The 21808-nt window shown below is 40.8% G+C and overlaps 1 protein-coding gene across 3 annotated transcripts in view; it reads left to right on the top strand.

Moving 5' to 3' along the window:
• The window catches only part of SMARCAL1 (SNF2 related chromatin remodeling annealing helicase 1), an 83518-nt gene extending 61959 nt beyond the window's left edge, over window positions 1-21559 (top strand). For all 3 annotated transcript variants that reach the window (XM_021002805.2, XM_021002807.2, XM_021002806.2), the window contains exons 12-17: window positions 2770-2840; window positions 5568-5670; window positions 10051-10233; window positions 11728-11828; window positions 15285-15381; window positions 21234-21559. In XM_021002805.2, the coding sequence (XP_020858464.1) occupies window positions 2770-2840; window positions 5568-5670; window positions 10051-10233; window positions 11728-11828; window positions 15285-15381; window positions 21234-21455 (777 nt within the window). In that variant the 3' untranslated portion in view covers window positions 21456-21559. The remainder of the gene's footprint in view (window positions 1-2769; window positions 2841-5567; window positions 5671-10050; window positions 10234-11727; window positions 11829-15284; window positions 15382-21233) is intronic.
• The last annotated feature ends 249 nt before the right edge of the window (window positions 21560-21808 follow it).

Below are 21808 nucleotides of genomic sequence, written 5' to 3'. Positions count from 1 at the left end.
CCAAGGTTTATTAGATAATGTTTCCTACTTCCTAAGAGTCTTATTAAAGTTTAATAGTTACAGATCCCCAGAGGGCAAGGACACTGTCAGTTTAAAGCCCTTCTCTCGGGTACTCAGTGCTGGGCCCCAGAAAATTTGAACTGGAACATTGCTTCTTAGTGGTGGTAATGAAGGACCTTGAGATCCAGGGTTGAAACGGTTAAAAAACAAAGGGACCCATGGTTTTTGGCCAAACAAGGTGCCATTATGAATCTATGGAAGACTGTTCCCCACCTCATTGCACCTCCTGTTTTATGGTAACTTTTTTATGTCTAAAATCTCCCTGCAATTTTGCTCATCACATTTGTTCCAACAGAGCCTGGCAAACCTGTCAAGAATCCAATCTTTCTTTGTTGTCTCATGCTCTTCCATCTGGGAAGAAGACATTTTTTAAAAAGCTCTAAATCCCAGAAGCCAAGGTGAAGCAGCCAATTTATAAAATATCATGTATAATGAAAGGCTTTTGTATATCGCTGCTGAAATAATAGGTATCATTTCACAGGCTGGAGCAAAGCTGACTATCATCAGCTTTTGTCTAAAGCCAGTTTTTGATCTGTGAGACCAATGGCTGAAAAATGGAAACCAGCCACACATCTTCCTCAGTGGCAGTTATACCATTGTAACCCTTCAGCCACTTGGCAGCAGATTCAAATTTCTGGCATTTAAAAAGAAATCTTTGCTTTGAATTAATCTGATTGAATTCCTAAAGGAACAGCATTAAGTGTAGAGGAGGGAACAGTAGATTTGGAGTCAGAAGACACAGATTTAAGTCCCAGGTCCACCACTTAAGTGCCTTCATCTTCCTGAGACCCAATTTCTCCACCTGCAAAAGAGAAAAGTTCATGTTGTATCCTCTTCACAGAGTTATTGTGAGGACCGAATGAGATAATGTATATTTCTATACTAAGGCAAGTAATGTATTATCTAAAAAATAACAATAATAGAAAGATGGGCACAAGTTGGACGATGTATATTTTAAAACTGTAGAAATGTGAGATGCATAGATTTAGAGACCTCTCTACTTAAGATGTTAATATGGGCTCAAGGAGTTTATGTTCTACTGAGCTGGACTAGACAGGAACGTGACAGCCTCCAAAGGAGTGATAGTGAAAATTTTAGTCTAACATGACTTGGAAAATTGACTGCTTATTCAGTGTAGGAGGAAACACATTATAAGTGAGTAAGACACATCCTACTGTGTAGAGCCCTATTCTGGGCTCTGTGTCGACAGCTACTCTCTCTCCTCACTTGCTAAATTACTTTAGTGAACCTTTTAAGGGCAGGAATGACATGTGGATTTGCTTGGAGAGCAAGATGAACTGGAGAATGGCAGACGGAGAAGGTATTTAGTAACAATGGTAGTTTGCACATCCTGCCTCGCAACACTGTTCCGTATTCTTCATCATATATGATCATGCAAGCCACCCTACACATGAAGGAGGTGGAAGAGTTGGTAACCCCATTTTGTGGAAGAGAGAATTACTGCCCAGAAGTCAAATAACTTGCCCAAGGTCATGCTGTGTCATTGTCAGATCCAACATTAGAACCTAGGTCTCTTCAAGTCAAGGCAACAAGCATTTATGAAGCACCTGCTGTGTGCCAGGTACTAGACTAAGTGCTGGGGATACAAAGAAAGGGAAAAAAACCCAGCCCCCCCCCTCCACACACAGAACGAGCCCCCAATCTAATGGAGGAGACAACATGCAAACAATATGTACAAACAAGATATATATACACGAAAAACTAGAGATAATCAAGCAGATACAATTAAGGGGGATTGGGAAAGGCTTCCTGTAGAAGGTAAGACTTTAGCCAGGACGGAAGAGATAGTAGATCCTGAGCTCCCTGAGAGCAGAGACTATTGTTTGCCTTTCTCTGTATCCTCAGCACTTAGCATGGTGTCCGGTACATAGTAAGTGTTTAATAAATGTTTATCGATCGACAAACTTGAATGAAACCAGGGAAGCCAGAAGACAGAGATGAGGAAGGAGAGAATGCTAGTCCTGGAGGTCTGCCAGTGAAAATGCCTGGAGCTGGGAGATTGAGGATTGTGTGTGTGGAGCTGCAAGAAGGCTGGGGTCACTGGATCTCAGATGGGGAGTAATTTGTAAGACGAGTAGAAAGACAAGGAGCGGGCCAGGTTATGAAAGCCTTTGTATGCCGAACAAGATTTTATGTTTGATCCTAGAAGTGATGGAGAGCAAATTCATCGAAGGGAGGAAGGGAGAGGGATTCAGATAGTTATACTCGTGTTTGCTGGAATCAGCTCAAACCACCTCGCAAGAGCTATTGTGAGCATTTACACCTCAGAAATTGGCAAATATTATAAATCAGGGCTTGATCTATTGTTTTATTGATTATTTAGACTTAAAATGATGGAGGGAAGATGTTAATAATGCAGATTAACCTGCATTCTCCAATGCATGATAAAGTAATGCAGATGAAAAACGTACACAAGCAGGGGCACATTCTTTTTTCCTCGTCGGCACGCACCTGCTTGTCTTTGCACTTGAAATTTGGCAGCTGAGTGGGGGGCGAGACTTAAATGGGGAGGGGCTTAAAGCAGGGAAGCCGACCAGCAGGCATAAGGTGATGAGGGCCCGCACCCGGGAAAGTGGCTGCTGTATCTCTGTGCCGTAGCTGGTCATCGGTACACGTGCAGCAGAGATGATTAAGTCAGCTTACCCCAAATCTCGGCGGCCGTTAAGCTCTACATCTTTTTCTCCTCAGAAGCGGCAGCAGAAGGAAGCCCTGCTCCTTTTCTTCAACAGAACAGCAGAAGCGAAAATCCAGCCTGCCACGTAAGTGCTCGGCAAACGTCAGGTGCCTTTTAAAAAGGATTGTGTTGTCTGTCTCATGTTCCTGCCCATTAAAGAATATTCCATCTTCACTTGAAAACAAGTGTTAAATGACCATGGCCTCATCTACCAGAGACAGAACTGGGATCGTGCCAACTGCTCGGCTCTACCTTTCTGGCTGGTCTGGGGGTGCAATCTTGTGGCCACCAACACCTGCTTGCGGGAAGTCTTGGTCCATCTCAGAGATGGGGAGTGGGGATGGATGCTGCCACTGTCAATGGGACAAGGATATAGTAGTGTACCATAGCCAGGACAGGCTGCCTACAAGGGAGGGATGGTGCGGGGAGTAGGGCAGAAAGCTGCCTGTAACTTTTATCATTTCCAAGGACCATCTGACAGCATTCATCCTGGAAACCTGGATAGTTCAGTCCTGTACCTGGTTGTATATTTTTTCCTGCCCTTTTTCTGTTCATGTGTTTTTTGTTCATAGCTCTCCATTGCCATTTCTGTCAAGCAAGCAGTCAACATTTATTAAGCATCTACTATGTGCCAGGCACTGTGCTAAGTGGTGGGTATGCAAAAAGAGGCAAAAGACACTCCCCTATCGTCTTTTCTCTGTTGCCTGCCCCGTAACTTTTCTTTCCCCTTTCTCCATGCCTGCCCAATTTAGACCCGAGATTAAAAGAAAAACCATTCTGTGAGTTAAGAGCAAGGCTGGTGGGCATTCTTTTTGTCGATGGTTTGTTTCTCTGAGGTACATGACCTTATCAGACCAAAAAGCACCCTAGACAGACAAAGTATTGATCCAAAGAGGAAGTTACCATTTACTGACAGGTAATTAAAATCAGCTGTCCTCAGATTTTATGTTGGAATTATTCACCTGTCTTTGGTGTTCTTTTCTGAATCCTCGCCAATTTTCTGCTCTTAAGAGAAGAGGAAACCCACACTCTTCCACTCTCAGTATGATAGAAACTTGGGGGTGTTCTGTCGACATGCAGTTTGGCTGGCTTTTTATTGTTTAGAAGTCACGCAAAATTCTGGAACCATAATGGTCCAAATGATGAAATTGTGAATTTAGTGTGGGTGAGTAGTGCCAGAGCGACAGCTGGAAGGCCTGATGTCTGTGGATAAATGGAAGAACCCCCAGTGGTGGCCTCTCTCACCACCCAAGACCTATTCCTTTTGGCCTCGATGACCTCTTCTTCCATCTTCTCAGGGTGATGAAAAGAGAGTTCCCCATGTTGTTTGTACCTGTAGCTCTCCATAAAGAGGCCTATGAGTTTTATCCACTTCTCCTTCACCCTTTGCACAATGTCTTTTTCATTTATGACACCATTAGGATACTAATGAACTCCAGATGTGGTTTTTATAGTACGGGAATTTATCCACTAGAAACTGACTTGAATTGCCCCCACCGTCCCATTTCTCATAGGCTACTGAACAACAGATGGTAAGGATGTGTGCTTTCTCCTTCCCGAGCTAATGACCTATAAACCCTGGGTCATGGTCGTATCTTCCTCCCCTGGCCCTGAGCCCAGAGCCACATCATTCCCTTAGAAGTTTTTAATTCAGCCATTGGCCTCAAGTCATAAATAACTTGGCATGTGTAAGATAGTTACCATTCTTAGGAATGAATTTGTGAAAGTATGTGTGACCTAAATACCCTCGGCCTAATGGAAACTGGGCAGTGAACCTTCAAGAAATGCCATTATTTCTGCCTCTCCTCCTTTCTGCCTTGCTTTTCATGGGAACCTGAGTCTGTGGGACTGCCGAGGGTATTGAGGAGACAGGCAGATGAACTAGGGAGAAGCCCGTGCCAGTACTTTGGGGTGAGCCTAGAATCTGGAGGGCCCTGTGACTTTAAAAAACTCTCCAGCACTTTCTTAAGTAGTTAGAAAGAAGGGAAAGCCTTTAGTTTGGGAGCTGATTAGCAGGACTGTGTCTTGTCCTCTATCCTTATCATAGGATTTAGATCTGGGAAGGAAACTTCCCTTGTTTTATAGATGAAGAAATTCAGGGCCACGAAGTTGAGGGATTTGCCCCATGTTTCCTCCTTACTGCTCGAATGATTTGGCTGCTAGCCCAGCCAACCACAACTGAATTTTATTCTGGGGCATTTGTTCAGCAGACGTTGGGCACCTGTTGTGTACAGGGCACAGGGTTAGGTGCTGGTGACAGACATTTATAGGATGCAGAATCAGCTCTGAAAGAGATTACAGTTTAATTAAGGGGAACTAGGGGTAAAAAAAGAGAAGGTTAGAAAGAACAAAGGATTGTCTACTGATAATTTTACCTTTGCTCTCCCACTAGGTAACTAAAGGACCTAGGTGATAACTTCAGGGACCTTTGGATCTCAATACACTTTGTGTGTCTTCATTGTTATTACTTTCTATATCCTAGAGCAAAACTTTCAGAAAGCCTCTGTCTATCACGGGTCCAGCTACTCAAGGAAAGCAAACACCTGATGTGCCTTTCTAGCTTATGTTTTTCTTATAGGTTAGTAAGCTGCTCCTTCTTGATGTCTGCTTCTCTGTCTTCAGCGAGGAGGTGTTGGCTTAGGCATGGCGTCACAACCTAGGTGTTATCACTGGAGACTAGATGTCAGGGAGAGCCGAGAGCCCCCAGGCAGGGACCACAGCCTAATTCTTTAGCCTCATACCATATCAGTGATCAGCCCTCAACGGACGAACAGTTCCCTAATGAGGATTTTGGTGTTGTTGTAAAATGCAGTGACTATATCCTGGATTTATTGGAAAGCGGGAGAGAGAAGCTCCTAGTGTTTGCACACCACAAGCTGGTCCTGGATGCCATCAGCGATAAGCTGCAGAGAAAGGTAAGTGAGCGGTAAAATTGGACACAGTCGTTGCTACTCAGGTGGCCCTAGACCTAAACAGAGGTCTGTAGTAGTTGTTCTTAAAAAAAAAAAACTCATTTCATTTTCAGCTTCAAATTTTTCCCTTCCCACCTCCTTCTACCCCAACTGAAAAAGCAAGAAAAACAGAACCCATTGCAAATAATGGATAATCAAACAAAATGAAATCCCACATTAGTCGTGTCACGCACACACATACACACATGCACACACACGTGCGTGCACATGCACACAACACACACACATACACACACACACACACACACACACAGCCATTGAGTCCATCTCCTCTCTGTCACAAGGTGGGCAGCATGCTTCATCCTGATTCCTCTGCAGTTGTGATTGGTCACCGGGCTGATCAGAGTCTTCTCTTTATGATATTGTTGTTATTGTGTAAGTTGCTTTCTTAGGTCACTTTACTTTACATCAGTTCATATAAATCTTCCCAAGTTTCTCTGAAACCATATAATAATAATTTATTTTTTTATTAACATATTTTATTAACATTAATAAAGTACCCTCTTTTTTGTTCTATATTTAATGATCATGGGCGGGGGGGTGGGGAAGAGGAGAGACTATTTCTGTGTGCAAAGTAGAACAGAAAAGATATAAGAACATGCAACTTTTTTTTAAATTATAAAATAAATTCAATATGTTATTTTCAAAGTTGTCTGGCTTGTCTGTGTTTCCCTCTGAACTTCCCTTCTGTGTATTTTTACAGATGCATCAGTGATTTTATAAAAGTGTTCTTATAAAGATTTCCAGAGACAGATCTCAAATTTTGCTTTCGGAAGTCACCAGCTCAAGGTCTCTTGCTAGCCGTAACTTTTTAAAAAAGTCTTGAGGGTACTTCTTTCTGGGCTATAATGAGGTGACCCCAAAGTCATGCTTCTTTAGAACAAGGGTTCTTTTTTTAAATTAATTTATTTTGATTTATCAGCAATCACTTCTGTATGCTTTTGAGTTTAAAATTTTTCTCCCCCTCCCTCCCCAAGATGGCGCACAATTGGATATAGACTATACATATACATTCCTGTTAAACATGTTTTCACATTAGTGATGTTGTAAGTAAGAATTAGAACCAATAGGAGGAACCACCAGAAGGAGGAAACAAAACTCAACAGAAGAAAAAAAATAGCAAATAGTATGCTTCGATCTGCATTCATACTCCGTAGTTCTTTCTTCTTTGTGGATAGCATTTTCCATCACGAGGCCTTTGGAGATGTCTTAGATCCTTGTATTGCTGGGAAGGGTTAAGTTTATTAATATTAGTCATCACATCTCCTTTTTCTGCTCACTTCACTCAGCATCAGACCATACAACTCTTTCCAGGTTTTTCTTTCTGAAGTCAGCCTGCTCATCAATTCTTATAGCACAATAGTATTCCATTACATTCACATATCACAACTTGTTCAGCCATTTCCCAATTGATGGGCATCTTCTCAATTTCCAGTTCTTTGCCACCACAAAAAGAGCCGCTATAAATATTTTTGTGCATGAAGGTGCTTTTCCCATTTGTATGATGTCTTTGGGATATAGCCCTAGAAGTGCTATTGTTAGGTCAAAGGGTATGCACATTTTTATAGCCCTTTGGGCATATAAAACTAGGGTTCTTAAGCTTTATTGTGTCAGAGATGTCTGTGGCAGTCTGTCTGGTAAAACCTATGGACCCCTTCTCAGGATCAAGTTTTTAAGTGCATAAAATTAAATAATTGTCATAATCCTACTATTTTACAATAATTATAAGAAAACCAGTTATATTGATTTATTATTATTATTCATTTATACTGATCACAAAGGATACCAATATAATAACCAATAATTTATTTTGTATTATAATTATTTATTATGTATTATGTTATTAATTATATCATATATTACATAGTAGAATAATATATGTTACATCACATATGTTATATTAGAATAATATATAATATGATATGATATAATATAATATAATATAATATAATATAATATAATATAATATAATATAATATAATATAATAATATAATATAATATAATAAAAATATTTTTAAAAAACAAGTTCATGGACCCAGGCTAAGAAGCTCTACCTTAGAAGATCCACCAAGGGATTTCCTTTATTCTTTTTCTTCCTGAATAAATTAATACAAAATTAACAAGAGACAAGATTAGGGAGAAAAGTGCCTCTACCTTGCCACATGGAAAGAAAAGCATTAAATTATTATCTTAACGTGTTTTTCTTCCTTTTCAGGCTCACTCTCCTTCTCCCTCTTTTCAAAATTCTTTTATTAAGCACTTTTCTCCATGACACTGAGGTAGGCTTTGTGGAGAGCAGGAAATGGCAGCTCTCCAGAAGCTTCAAGTCTCAGTGCTTTTAATATCCATGGGTTAGGGGAAAGAGCTCCACCCTGGGAGCTAATAGCATCTAGTTTGAATCGCGGCTCAGCCATCTACTTGACCAAATCCCTTTCCTTCCTTGGACCTCATTCTCTCATCTGTAAAATGAGGGAGTTATCTAAGATCCCTTCCAGCTCTAGAGCGATAACCCTATGAGAGGCTTCTGGGGGATGTGCCATTTAAACCAAACATCCACCCCTCTTTACCCTTTGCATCTGTGGTAAGTTCTAGAGGCATCATTTCCCCTGAAAAAAAAAAAAGTAAAATGACTTAATGGGAAACCAAATGCTTGGCTTTCAGAACTCCCCTGAAAGGATTCCTTTGTCTCACTAGATGGCAACACTTTGTAGATTATTTTTCCTTCCCAATTATGTGTTTTTCCTTGTCTTAAATAAATAAAAAGACTCCCCGAGACCTTACTCCCTAAAAGTCAGGCATAGTTTCTTCCCACCAAGGATAGTAGCACATTTGGTGTTGTACTCTTCCTGATTATTGAAGCAACTTCTTTCTCTCCCCCACCATCCTGTCACTCCCCTTCCCTACATCTTTCCTAAAAGTGAGTTATATGTATTCAACTATCTAATTCTTCTGATGGATTGTGTTGAAAACAGTTGAACTTATCATTGTGTCCAAAATTGTATTCCATGAAACTCTGGTGTTCCATATGCTGTGAATAGGGGTTTCTTTGAAAAAAAAAATTTGATGCTACTAATATTTCCATTTCTAATATTGTTACTATTAAAACTATAGCTAGCTCCCACCTTGGGCAGCTAGGTGGCGCAGTGGATAGAGTGCCAGGCCTAGAGTCAGGAAGATCCAAGTTCAGATGTGGCCTCAGACATTTACTAGCTACATGACCCTGGGCAGTTCTCTTCATGCTGTTTGCCTCAGTTTCTTCATCTGTACAGGAAGCTGGAGAAGGAAATGGCAAACCACTCTAGTATCTCTGCCCAAAAAAGCCCCAAATGGTGTCACAAAGAGTGAGACACTACTGAAACAACTGAACCTTAGCAACAACAAAGCTCCCAATTAGTGCTAATAATGAATCCCCTTAAAGTACTTTCATGGATCCAATTTTGCACTATTTGAAGTTATCATTGTGTATAATGTGGTCATTCGTTCCAGCCCAGTGGAGATGTGCAGTGAGAGTTCAAGTAATGAAACCACTTTGGGGATTCATTATTCACACTCATCAGGACCTGACTGTATGTATATATCAAAAATACTTACATGTGACAGTTTTTCTTTGTGAATAAGAGGGCTTCATTTTCTCCCTTTTTTGCTACAAAATTTCTTCAGACCCTGGTCTATCTCAAGGGTTTTCTGTACCCCCCAGATTTTTCTGGTACCCATTAATATATTTCAAGTCCAAAAAATGTTCTGTGACCAGAATAATTGGAAATGCACTGCTCTAGTGTCCCTGGTAAGAGAGAGAATGTTTGTTGAAGACAGCATGCCCTCATAGAGCATTGGATTTTGGTGTGTAGGACCTTGGTTCAAATTTCCAGCTCTGCTACTTATTACCGGCATAGTCATTTTTTTCCTCCCTGGGTCTCAGTTTCCTCTTTTTTTTTTTAATGAAAGGTTTGGACTAGATGGCTGCCAAAAGTCTCTGCCAGCCTTAAATCTGCAGTCCTGTGATCTTGGAAAGCTTTGCTGGTGGTGATTTATGTGATGGAGGGTATTTGAAACTTTTTTTAAAAAGCATCTGCTCTTACAGAATTAAGTTCATATGAAGGAGCATATCCTTGACACCCATCCGCAAATCTAGGAGAGGAAAAACACAGTTTCTGGAAAATTTCAACCATGCCTAAAACAACATCAGGTTTCAAATGAGAATGAGTTGAAATGGAAACATGGGTCTTTGCCTTTTTTCAGGCATCTCCCAAGAGGATGCTATTGTGGTGAGAAGGATGACCGAGAGGCCTGTGAGTGATGCATCTCTTTCCTTGTCCCTTTAGCATATCAGCTACATCCGCATCGATGGAGCCACATCCTCAGCCGACCGCCAGGCCCTATGCCAGCAGTTCCAGCTGTCTGGGAAGTACGCCGTGGCGGTCCTCTCGATCACAGCAGCCAACATGGGGCTCACCTTTTCCGCTGCCGACCTGGTGGTGTTTGCAGAGCTGTTCTGGAACCCAGGGGTAAGTCATGGCAAAGACCTGGGCTCCCTGTACATTGTGGAAAGGGCAAAGGAAGAAGTCATTTTGAGAAGGGGAGGCTGAGTTTCTTTGATCTTCTCTGGGGTCTTCATAGCACACATTCCTCCATAGACTGTCAGGGTATAAGAATAATAATAGAGCTTTATGTTGAGATATGTTTTAACCTCCCAAAGCAATAATCTATTGTCTCCTTTTACTTTCACAACAGCCCGGATAAAATAGAAATTATTATCCCCACTTCCCAGATGGGGAAAACTCAAAAACACACAGACTAGTTGAGAGATTTAGAATCATAGACATTCAGAGAGCTTCAAGGAAGTTTAGAAACCACTGAGTCCAGCTCTCATTTAAAGATGAATAAAGTACATGGGCTTGTTTTACATTTTACATAGCTATAAGAAGCTGAGGCCCAGTAAGGGAAATTAACTTGTCCAAGGTCAGCTAGCAGTCTAAAACTGTCCAGCTGGTTGGTTAGAAGCCAAGCAAGGACTGAATCCTGAGTCTTTGACTCAGCCACATGCTCTTTCTCGTAGACCTCACTGTGGCTTGCTATAATCTTTTCAGCCAATAAAGGATGCAGGTGGGGTTTGTACTGTTCAGGGGTTTTTTTTGGTTTTTACTCTGAGTACTGTTACTACTCCTGTTGGTCTCATCTCAACTATCACTTCCACAATGAGGAATCTTTTCAGCCTCATTAAATTTTCCCCTGAACTTCTGAGAAAGTAGTCGTATTTCTTCTCTCAATTCCCATGTAGCATTTATGAAATACGATTGTAATGGTTTAATTAAGATTGACATTTATAAGTCAGCGACAAATGACTCTCTAGGTCATAACACGAAAGAACACCATCGAATTCTGGGTTATTAGTTTAAAAAAAAACAACAAAAAACTGGGGACTCTACTGGCAAACTAGTCTTCCCAAAAGGTCATTAGATTCTCCAGGTGGGCATATATTTAGCCATTACTCCCTAGAGAAAAAGCTTCCACTGACTTGTGTATCACAGAGGACAAAAGAGAGAGGTGGCATTACTTTTCTCCCACTCACGTACTGTGACTGCAACAATTAAATCTCTTAAGTAACCGGTGATCCAGGGAAGGATTGGATAGTGGAAAGAACACTGAAAGAGAAGTCAGAAGACCTGGCTTCTAGTCCCAGCACCCCTTTTTACTAGCTGTGTGACCTTGGGCAAATCATTTAACCTTTCTGAGCCTTAGGTTCTTTATTTGTAAAATGGACATGATATTACCTGTCCTGTTGACCTCAAGGATTTGTGAGGATTGAGCGATATAGCCTGTGATTCCAAAGCACTTTCTTGTAAAACACTATATTGATGCAGTATGATGGCTGAGAAGACTGCTTTATTGTATATCAGCAAAAGCTCTTTGAGAAAAATGGGGGTGAGGAGAAGTGATTTTAAAAAAAATAACCACATGTTACAATTGATTTGGGTCCTTTTATTCTTTGGGAAACCTAGGTATTGATCCAAGCAGAAGACCGAGTACATCGCATTGGGCAGACCAGCTCTGTGAGCATTCACTACTTGGTAGCAAGAGGCACAGCGGATGATTACCTATGGTATGGATTGACCAGCCCAAGGAATTTAGCATGTCTGGTTTGGGTCAGGGGCCAACACTGGTGGAATACCTTGTTGATTCCCCAAGAGCTTTCTCCTTTGGTGGAGGACTCTGGGACTTTTTTTTTCCCTTGATAATTAATTAATTTATTTTTAGTTTTCAACATTCACTTCCATAAGATTTTGAGTTTTAAATTTTCTCCCCCCAACTCCTCTCCCCTCCCCAAGACTGCTTGCAGTCTGATAGAGGCTCTATAAATACATTCATATTAAGCATATTTTCACATTAGTCATGATGTAAAGAACAATTAGAACTAATGGGAGAAACCACGAGAAAGAAGAAACAAAACAAAACAACAAAAGAAAAGGAGAGCAAATAGTATGCTTCCATATGCATTCAGACTCCATTGTTCTTTCTCTGGATGTGGATAGCATTTTCCATTATGAGTCTTTTGGAGTTATCTTTTAGATCCTTGAATTGCTGTGAAGAGCCAAGTCTGTCAAACTCAGTTATGCCACAGTGTGGCTGTTACAATGTTCTCCTGGTTCTGCTCACTTCACTCAGCATCAGTCCATACAAGTCTTTCCAGGTTTTTCTGAAGTCTACCTGCTCGTCATTTCTTATAGCACAATAGTATTCCTTTACATTCATATACCACAACTTGTTCAGCCATTCCCCAGTTGATGGGCATCCCCTCAATTTCCAATTTGTTGCTACCGCAGAAAGAGCTGCAATAAGTATTTTTGTACATATGGGTCTTTTTCCCATTTTTAGGATCTCTTTGGGATACATAGCTAGATCTCTTTGGGATACATATAATACCACCTAGAAGTGGTATTGCTGGGTCAAAAGGTATGCACAATTTTATAGCCTTTTGGCCATAGTTCCAAATTGCTCTCCAAAATGGTTGGATCATTTCACAACTCCACCAACAGCATATTAGTGTTCCAATTTTCCCATATCTTCTCCAGCATTTATTGTTGTCCTGTTTTGTCATGTTAGCCAATCTTATAGGTATAATATGGTACCTCAGAGTTGTTTTGATCTGCGTTTCTCTAATCAATAGTGATTTAGAACATTTTTTTTCATATGACTGTAGATAGCTTTATTTTCTTCCTCTGAAAACTGCTTGTTCATATCGTTTGACCATTTATCAATTGGGGGAAGGGACCTTTATAAAGAGTCCATTTATCAATGCTGTCTCTCTTCAGCTTTAGTACCATTCTCACCCTTAGTGATAGGCTACAGGTTCAAGGCCCTTATCCTAAGCACAACGGAGTGTGAAAAAAAATGTGGTCCCTACCCTCAAATTGTTAATAACCCAAAGGGATCCAATCTAACAAAAATATACATAGGATTTTGTTTGTATTTTTTTTTAGACTTCTTTAAAGCCCTGAACATAAACATCCAGACCAGAATGTATTCAATAGTAAATGATACTAGGTGACTTCTCAGAGTGTTAATGAGGAAGATCAGTTGGCATTATTGTCCATGAAGAAGTGATTAACCCTAGCGTAGGCTATGGATCTCATCAATCTCAGCATGTAATAGTGAAGATTCTCTGTCTACGTGTTGAACTAGATGTCCAATGAGGTCCCTTCCAAGTGGAAAATTCTATAAGTATAGGTCGTAGACCTACCTTAGCCTTCTAATCCTGTGTGTTTCTTGTATGTGTTCTTCCTTAGATCCTCCATAGATGCCGTGGACATTTAGAAGGGTTTGGGGGATGCATGGGGGAGCCGAGCAAAGAATAAAACTTTACAGCCTCTGAGTTGGTCTGTTGCTTAACCGAAGGTTCCCAAACTATCTCCACCGGTTCCTGCCCTCTGTCCATTCTTCAAGGCTGATATCCTTGGTTTCTTTTCTTTTTTTTCAATAATTTATTTATTTTTAGTTTTCAACATTCACTTCCATAAGATTTTGAGTTTACATTTTCTCCCCTTCCCTCTCTTCCACCCTCCCCAAGATGGCATGCAATCTGATATAGGCTCTACTTATACATTCATATCAAGCATATTTTCACATTAATCATGATGGAAAGAACAATCAGAACTAATGGGAGGAACCACGAGAAGGAAGAAACAAAACAAAACACCAAAAGAAAAGGAGAGCAAATAGTCTGCTTCCATCTGCATTCAGACTCCATAGTTCCTTCTCCAGATGTGGAGAGCATTTTCCATTATGAGTCTTTTGGAGTTGTCTTAGATCTTTGTATTGCCGAGAAGAGCCAAGTCTATCAAAGTCATCCATCGCACAATATGGCTGTTACCGTGTGCAGTGTTCTCCTAGTTCTGCTCATTTCGCTCTGCGTCAGTTCATATAAGTCTTTCCAGGTTTTTCTGAAGTCTGTTTGCTCATCATTTCTTATAGCACAGTAGTATTCCATTACATTCATATACCACAACTTGTTCAGCCCTTCCCCAATTGATGAGCATCCCCTCAATTTCCAGTTCTTTGCCACCACAAAAATAGCTGCTATAAATATTTTTGTACATGTGGATGCCTTTGGTTTCTTTGCCACACCCTTTACTACTGAACCACTTGGCCCTATTCTCCTTACCCATTAGTACTCACTCATGCTCCCTCCCATTTGTAAACCTTCTAGGATATTATGGCTCCAAAAACCACCCACTACCACCTTAGTTTTAGAGCAAAACTTCTTAAACTGGGGTTCATGAACTTGGATTTGTTTTTTAAATGTATTTTGATAACTATATTTCAATATAATTGGTTTTCTCTATAAGAATATGTGTTTTATTGTATGCATTTAAAAAATACTATTTTGAGAAGGGTCCATAGGCTTCACCAGACTGCTACAAGGGTCCATGACACAGTAAAAGGTTAAGAACCCCTCTTTAGAGAGTTAATCTGCTATTCCATCCATACGTATTCCTCATGTCTTCAATCCCAATATGGCATAATCTGTAGAATTCCTTTCCCCAAGTAATAAGGATGGCTGTGCTTAGATTGGCCAGTTTGCTTTTGGCCAGTGGGTTGCTTTCCATTGATTGAGGGGTTATATACTGGGCAAAAAGAAATGTGACAACCCTCAATGGCCCTTCTATCCATAGCTGCTGGGCATTGAGGCAGGACATTTCAGGGCATAACAAGTCTGAGAATACACTGGTCTAAGAGCCAGTGATTTTAAAAGCCCGGCTCTATCTAGAAAAAAAAATCTGTCCTGTAATTTTTTGTCCTTTTTTGTAATGTGACAGTATTTCTTAGGCATCTCAGAAGGAACTTCATTCTAATTATTTTATGAGAAATAACCAGAGGATTAGTATTCAGATTGAGAGGGGCAGCTATGTTCAAGGTCACCTTCCTGCCTCAACATTTGCAAAACAAATGAAGTATATAGTAACCACCTTGGGGAGAGAGATTGGCAGCTCCAGTTTCAAATGTCCAGTAGTTTTTTTCAGAGTATGATCACTCACTGCCTTTCATTTTCCCCCTGCAGGCCTCTGATTCAAGAGAAGATTAAAGTCTTAGGCCAAGCTGGGCTATCTGAGACCAATTTTTTAGAACTGACCGAAGCCACTGATTATTTCCACAAGGTAACACTGGGGTATGGTTCCCTCTATACAGGGTAGGAGAAGGCTTTGAGCTGCTTTGAGGCTGTTTTGTTAACAATAGGATAGTATGAATCACTCTTCCTGGCTTATCCTAGCCTGGGAGTAGAAAAAGAGATGGTACTGACATGCGTACTCAGTCTGTGTGTACGTCCCTTTTGAGAAGCATGATGCCCTTAACCCCCTACCACTTTATGAATATCTGTAACGGTCACAAAGCAGGGATGCCCACCCTGCCTATATCAACAGCCACTAGAAGTTGACAAAACTATTCTCCCTAGAGCTCTTGAATCTTCCTCAACTTCTGTTGAGATGTGAGAGACAAGAAGCATCCTCTCGGCTTTGGCCCAGAGGGGCCCCCCATTGAAATGCTCATGGGCAGCAGCAAGTGGAAGGACTATTGATACTGATGTGTTTCATTTCTGAGGTCCCTTCAGCCCTGTTGCTTCACCTGGTGTTGTTGCTCTGAGTAGTTAGTTGAACCTGTTTTATAGATGGGTAAACTGTTCCCATAGTAGCTAACCTAAAGTCACAGATTGAGTGAAAATTAAATTAGATAGTTTGTCAACTTGTAGCCCAGTTTCCTTTCTTCTTACTGACAGCCAGAGAGCCACAGACATTCCTATAAGGTGGTTCTCACTGTTCTTGAGTCAGTATCATTGCAGGAGAGCAGTATTGAAAGTGCTGAAGAAAAAAAATTTATTCCCTGGATTGGGAAGCATTCTGCTTTGTTGTCTATCTCATATTCAGGCACCTACTTGGACAAGTACTTTATAATCTCTCTATTATTTCAATCTTTAAAAAAATTTTTTAATTTAATTTTTTTCAATTAACTAAATGCTGCTTACTCACTTCTCTGGAAGTAGTGAGGCAAGAAACTCAAGGGCCATCATCAGGAATTCTTTTCCTACCAAATGGATGACTGTTACTTTATGATGGATTCCTGTTTCTCTCTTCCTTCAGGCCCGTCTCCTAGGTCCTTTCATGAGTCTGCTTTTGAAGGTGTACTGTGGGATTAGAGGGTGATTTTTATCAACCTTTCTAGAAAGGTAGAGTTCTAACATAGTAAGGACAAACAAGCTTTCTCTTCCTCTCAGGACCTCTAGTGGCAGGTTCTTTCATGTTTGGGAAGATGAATTAGACCATCAAAACACTGTATTATTGCAGGTAGGATGGAAAGTTTGTGCCTTTCATTTCCTATTACAATTAAAGCCTGTAATTGTGAGGCTAGGCTATAGTTTATTACATCTGCTTGGTAATACTCTTTTAGAAGTGAAAATTAACATTGTAAGAAAGACTGCAGGGTGAATATCTAAAATACCTGAAGAAGAGCCACCCCCAGGATCAGAAAGATCTGGGGTAAATACTAGTTGTGTGACCTCTCACTTAACTTCAGTGCCCCAGACAGCACTTTGAGATGGTAAATTATAGACATGTTGCCCATCTGTATTAGTAAAGTGGTTATTTTCCCTATGAACTCACAGTTCCAGACCCCAATCTTATGTTAATTAATCTTATTTTTAAAAAGGTCCTCTAAGAACTCTTTGGTCTTGTGAATGTATGAACTTGGTTACCCAAGTTTAAGTTGCTATATCTGAAACAGTCAATCAGTAAACATTTATTAAGCACCTACTGTGTGTCATCACTATACTGAGTGCTGGATATAAACTTGCTAAGTGCAAATATAGCTACTTGAAAAATAATAAAACCTCATTTGTCTTTGAAAAGTAATTGATAATTCAGACAGTTTATGAATTTAGTTTGCCCTTCCCCCAGTTAGTCTAAATTACATTTTACCACGGAAGGAGTCAAAGCCGCGCCATGAAATCCTTTGCAAAAGGCATCGTATCCACCTGCATTTCAATAGATCACTTCGTTAATTTTCTTTTTTAATTAAAGTAAGTTGGGGCTAGTAGATCTCTCATTATTAAAAGAAATAAATTAATAAGTAGAAAGCAACCTTTTCTGTTTGGGAGACAGATTTTAAAAGGAGTTATTCTCTTTAGATAATAATCCTACTAAATGAGACTGAATTAAAAAACTCTGATTTGGGAAACTTAGTAAAATTCATAGAATCATCGAATCTTATCTTTCTTGTGAGATGAGTACTAGCCGTAAAATTTGATTTATCCAGAAAGAGAAAGTATAGGGTTTAAATTAAGTGAATGACTATTCTAGCTAACTCAGAGTTACCTTATATATCATCCACATACTATAGAAAAGAGTTACTATTGACACCCTATATGTATTGCAGAAGAATGTTAATGCCACTCAAAGAAATTAAGGAGTTAGGAAGGGGAGGGCACCAGTTTGGGACGTAGGGGGTGACTTTAGTTTTGTACATCCTTGAGTTTGACATGACAGTGGAATTTCAGTTCTACCAATGCTGATTAAACGCCTACTATATTTAGGCCTCTCAGATACAAAGGGGAAAAAAAATGAAATAATTCTACTTGGGGAGTTTATAGTCTCAGAGGACATTGGGGGAATGATTTGAAAAGAGAGAGGCCACCAGGAAAGTTATGAGGGGGCTTCTTGAAAAAAGGTAGGGATTTGAAAAGGTAGAAATGAGTACAGAGGGCATTCTAGACACTCCTTTGCAAAGGGGCGGAAATGCAATGTCAGGTTTATAAAACAACTAATAGGCCAACATGGCTGGAATGTAGAGCATGTAAAGAGTAATAATATGAAATATGTCTGAAAATCGCATGTTGAAGCCAGGTTGTGGAGCACTTTCAATGCCAGGCTGAAGAACCTGTATTTTATTCTAAAGGTAATAGGGAGATACTAAAGAGTTTGAGCAGAAGAGTGACATGGCGAGACTTTTAGCAAATTATGTTGACAGCTTTATGGAAGATAGATAGATTGAAGAGGGGAGAGAGACACCAGGCAGGAGGCTGTTTCAATAGTAAAGGCAAGAAATGAGGAGGGTTTGAATGATAGTAGCAGCTATGTTAACAGAAGAAAAGGGGACCAGCAAAAACAATATTATGGAGGCAGAATTCTTAAGTCTCAGCAATTGATCGAATCTGGAAGGTGAGGAAGAGGGAAGGATGAGTCAGTGATGTCACCAGGGTTGTAAACCTAGAGGATGAGAGGGATTCTTTTGCCCTATTGAGAATTAAGAAGGTTGGAGGAAGGGTTGGAAGTATTGTGGAAAAGATGGGAATCTTCTTAAGGGCTGTCAAGTTTGAGATGCCTACAGGACAGCCATGTGGAGATAATACAACAGGCGGTTGATTAAAAAAAAAAGAACTAGAGTTTAGGAGAGAGATTAGGATTAAGTGTATATAATATGGAGATATCTGCTTAGAAATGATATGAGCCAATGAGATCACCACTAAAAGTATATAGGGAGAAAAATAATAGAGCCCAGGCCAGTGATTCATAGCTTCCCTGAGTCTTGAGACTGATTAGCAGGTAAAGTGATAATCTAGCCAAGGACCCCAAAATGGAATTATAAAACAGGCAGGAGAACCAGGAGAGAGCAGTCTTGGAAGCCAGGGGGGTCAGGAATATTGAGAAGACAGAGGCTGACAGTATCAGAAGCAACAAATGAAAATTGAGAAAAAGATTTAACAGTTAAGAAATCATTAGTAACCTTGGAGAGCAGTTTCAGTCAAGTAGTAGGATCAGAAGACGGATTGTAAGAATTTGAGAAGTGAGTGGGAGGTGAAGAAGTAGAGACACTAGTGTTGACAGTCTCTCTAGGATTTTGTCAGTGAAAAGGAGAACAGATGTAGGACCATAACTTGACAGCAGGGTTAAGTGAAGGATTATTAAAGATGAGAGAGGCATGTTTGTAGGCAGCATAGAAGGTTCTGGAAGATAAGGAGAGATCAAAGATGAGTAGGTGTAGGAAGAGTGAGACAGGAAAGTCAGGATAGGCTATGATCAGAAAAGGGAATTTCAGAGTTCATTATTATAGAGGTAGCATAGTAATATGTGATGATCTGGTTGGATACGTTATAGTAGGGATTCTTTTGAGTATGAGCTGGACTGGTTAGCCTCTGAGGTTCCTTCCAACCTACTGTGATAGCAGACTTCTACTATGATATGACTGTCCCCTTGGGGGCTCAGGGAGAATGAAGGTTTGGATCCTGGGAGTTGAGGAAATTGCTGGACTTGGAGGTCGGAGTGTACAGTGGGACATCAGCATGTATATCAAAGTTCACAATATGAAGGCAGCATTTGAAGTGGAGAAGTACACTAAACCAGAATTGGAGCACCTTGAGAAAATAGAGAGAGGGTTAGTGAGGCTGATGACTTTGTACAGCTTTGCCTCACTTAAATCCAGTTCCTGCACAAGACAAGATGTCGCCCTCATGGTGTCTTTGGTCCTCTTCAAGGACGAACAAAGGACAGGCAACAGAGAGACCATGACCTGGATACCAGTAGTTGACTGAGATAGGGATCTGAGTCAGGTGACAAAGATCATGGATTGAACAGCAAAGATGATGAAATTTCACTCTTTGCATTTATTTGTCCACAGTCGGGCTGAGCAAATGCGTGTTGATCAGTAGATTGATTGCTGAGCGATTTTAGCAAAGAGACGGTCTGGAATCGCACTGAGGAACAAATCCTTCTACTCCTCTTCTTGTTCCAGTGTGTCAGGGGGCTGGAGAGGAAGAGCCCCTTGTACTGCAGAGGGTCTCCATAAGGGGAGATGTTCTCTAGGCCATTAGAAGCACAAAGCTGGAGTGGATCGGCACCAGTGAGTGAGCACATAGAGAGTGCAAGAGAGGGCTGGAATTGATCCCCAGGGAATACCTGCAGTTAGGATATGGAAAGAAAAGAAACCAGAGAAGTGGGCCATGTCAGAATCTATAAATGACTTAGTATTTTGTGTAGCCAGGAATGCATAGAGGGCATTAAGTGGTAGGGAAGGCAGTAAAGTATCAGGGCCTTGGATAGTTGCATAGGAACCTCACATCTGCCCATAGTTGGGGAAGGCTTTGTGAAATTTTAACTCTTTGAATGTTGGCTGAGACCTGGTGACCTGGGAGGTGAAGAAGTCCATGGGGCATGAATAAGTGGCCTGGGAGAAGACCTTTCCCTGCCCTCCATCTCATTCCTTGCTTCCTTTCATTTTTCCCAAGACTGTCAGCATCTGTTTTGTTTTGTTTTAATCTGTGGAGGGGTGAGAAAGGGTATATAAGAGTCAGATACTCGGTAGGTAAGTGCTTTGGTGAGAAGAGATTTCCTGAGATCTCAGTACCAGCTCAGACAGTTTAAGGGATCGAAGGACTTCTTAAGGTACAGCCTAGTGTGTGGTAAGCACACTGGTTTGGGGGCCAGAAGGCCTTGGATTTTTTTTTTTTTAGGCAATTGGGGTGAAGTGACTTGCCCAGGGTCACACAGCTAGTAAGTGTCAAGTGTTTGGTCTGAGGCTGGCTTTGAACTCAGGTACTCCTGACTTCAGGGCCAGTGCTGTATCCACTGTGCCACCTAGCTGCCCCAGAAGGCCTTGGTTCAAAGCACATTTAGGGTTACAGGCCTACCACTTGCTGTCTGTGTGACCAGCCCCTCTGAGCCTATTTCCTCATCTGTAAAATGAAAAGGGTAGACTTGATGTTCTTAAGGTCTCTTTCAGTTCTAAATCCATGGTCCTGTGGATTCCAATCTCACTCTGCCCTTTAATAAAGGGTTTTATGACTTGGGGCAAGTCTGTGAGTTTGTAAAAATAGGAGTGAGAATGATAATACTATTGTTGTGAATGATCTAGGTCCTCACTTTGGGGTTGCCCACATCTCCAAGTGCCTAGGAAAACTGGGAGTCAGGGTGTGTTATTTCCTCCCCTGGTGGCTGAATTATCTTGCTTTCCTTTCCTGCCAAAGGACCCAAAGCAGAAGAAGATCTATGACCTCTTTCGAGCATCCTTCTTGGACGATACAGATGGAGATGATATAGACGAAGCTATGCTGCTGGAGGCAGCAGAAGCCTGTGAGAGAGGAGCCTCCTTAGAGATGTCAGAGAGTGTTTACCCGGATGGAGCCAGCCTCTGGGAAGAGAGCTCACCTAAGAAGAGGCGGATTACTGACTTTTTTGATCAAAAATGACAGGAGAGACTTGTCCGTTGGCTCTCAGAAGACCTTAAAAGAAAATCACTGATAGTTTAAAAATATACGCAGTAAAATAAAGCAAGTTGTCTTCTGTTTTTTCAGCCTGTTTTCACTTCATTTCATGGCAGTGTCTGGATTTAATTTCTGCTGTTCTGACTAGACACCATCAAGCAGTAGATAAAATGTTGGGCTGGATGAGACCTGGGTTCAGATTCTGCCCCTCATACCTACTACTGTGTTACCCTAGACAAGTCATTTATCCTCTTTGTGGCAAAGTAATTCCTCCCCTATGGTTGACCTACTAAGTCATAGATGGGTTTGATCTGTGTTCTCATACCCAGAACTGAGGA

Source organism: Phascolarctos cinereus, unplaced genomic scaffold, assembly GCF_003287225.1.
Source record: "Phascolarctos cinereus isolate Bilbo 61053 unplaced genomic scaffold, phaCin_HiC Scaffold_7;HRSCAF=346, whole genome shotgun sequence".
Classification (NCBI taxonomy): Eukaryota; Metazoa; Chordata; class Mammalia; order Diprotodontia; family Phascolarctidae; genus Phascolarctos; species Phascolarctos cinereus.
The sequence above is the reverse complement of the archived record's forward strand: the minus strand, read 5'-3'. Positions and strand labels throughout refer to the sequence as shown.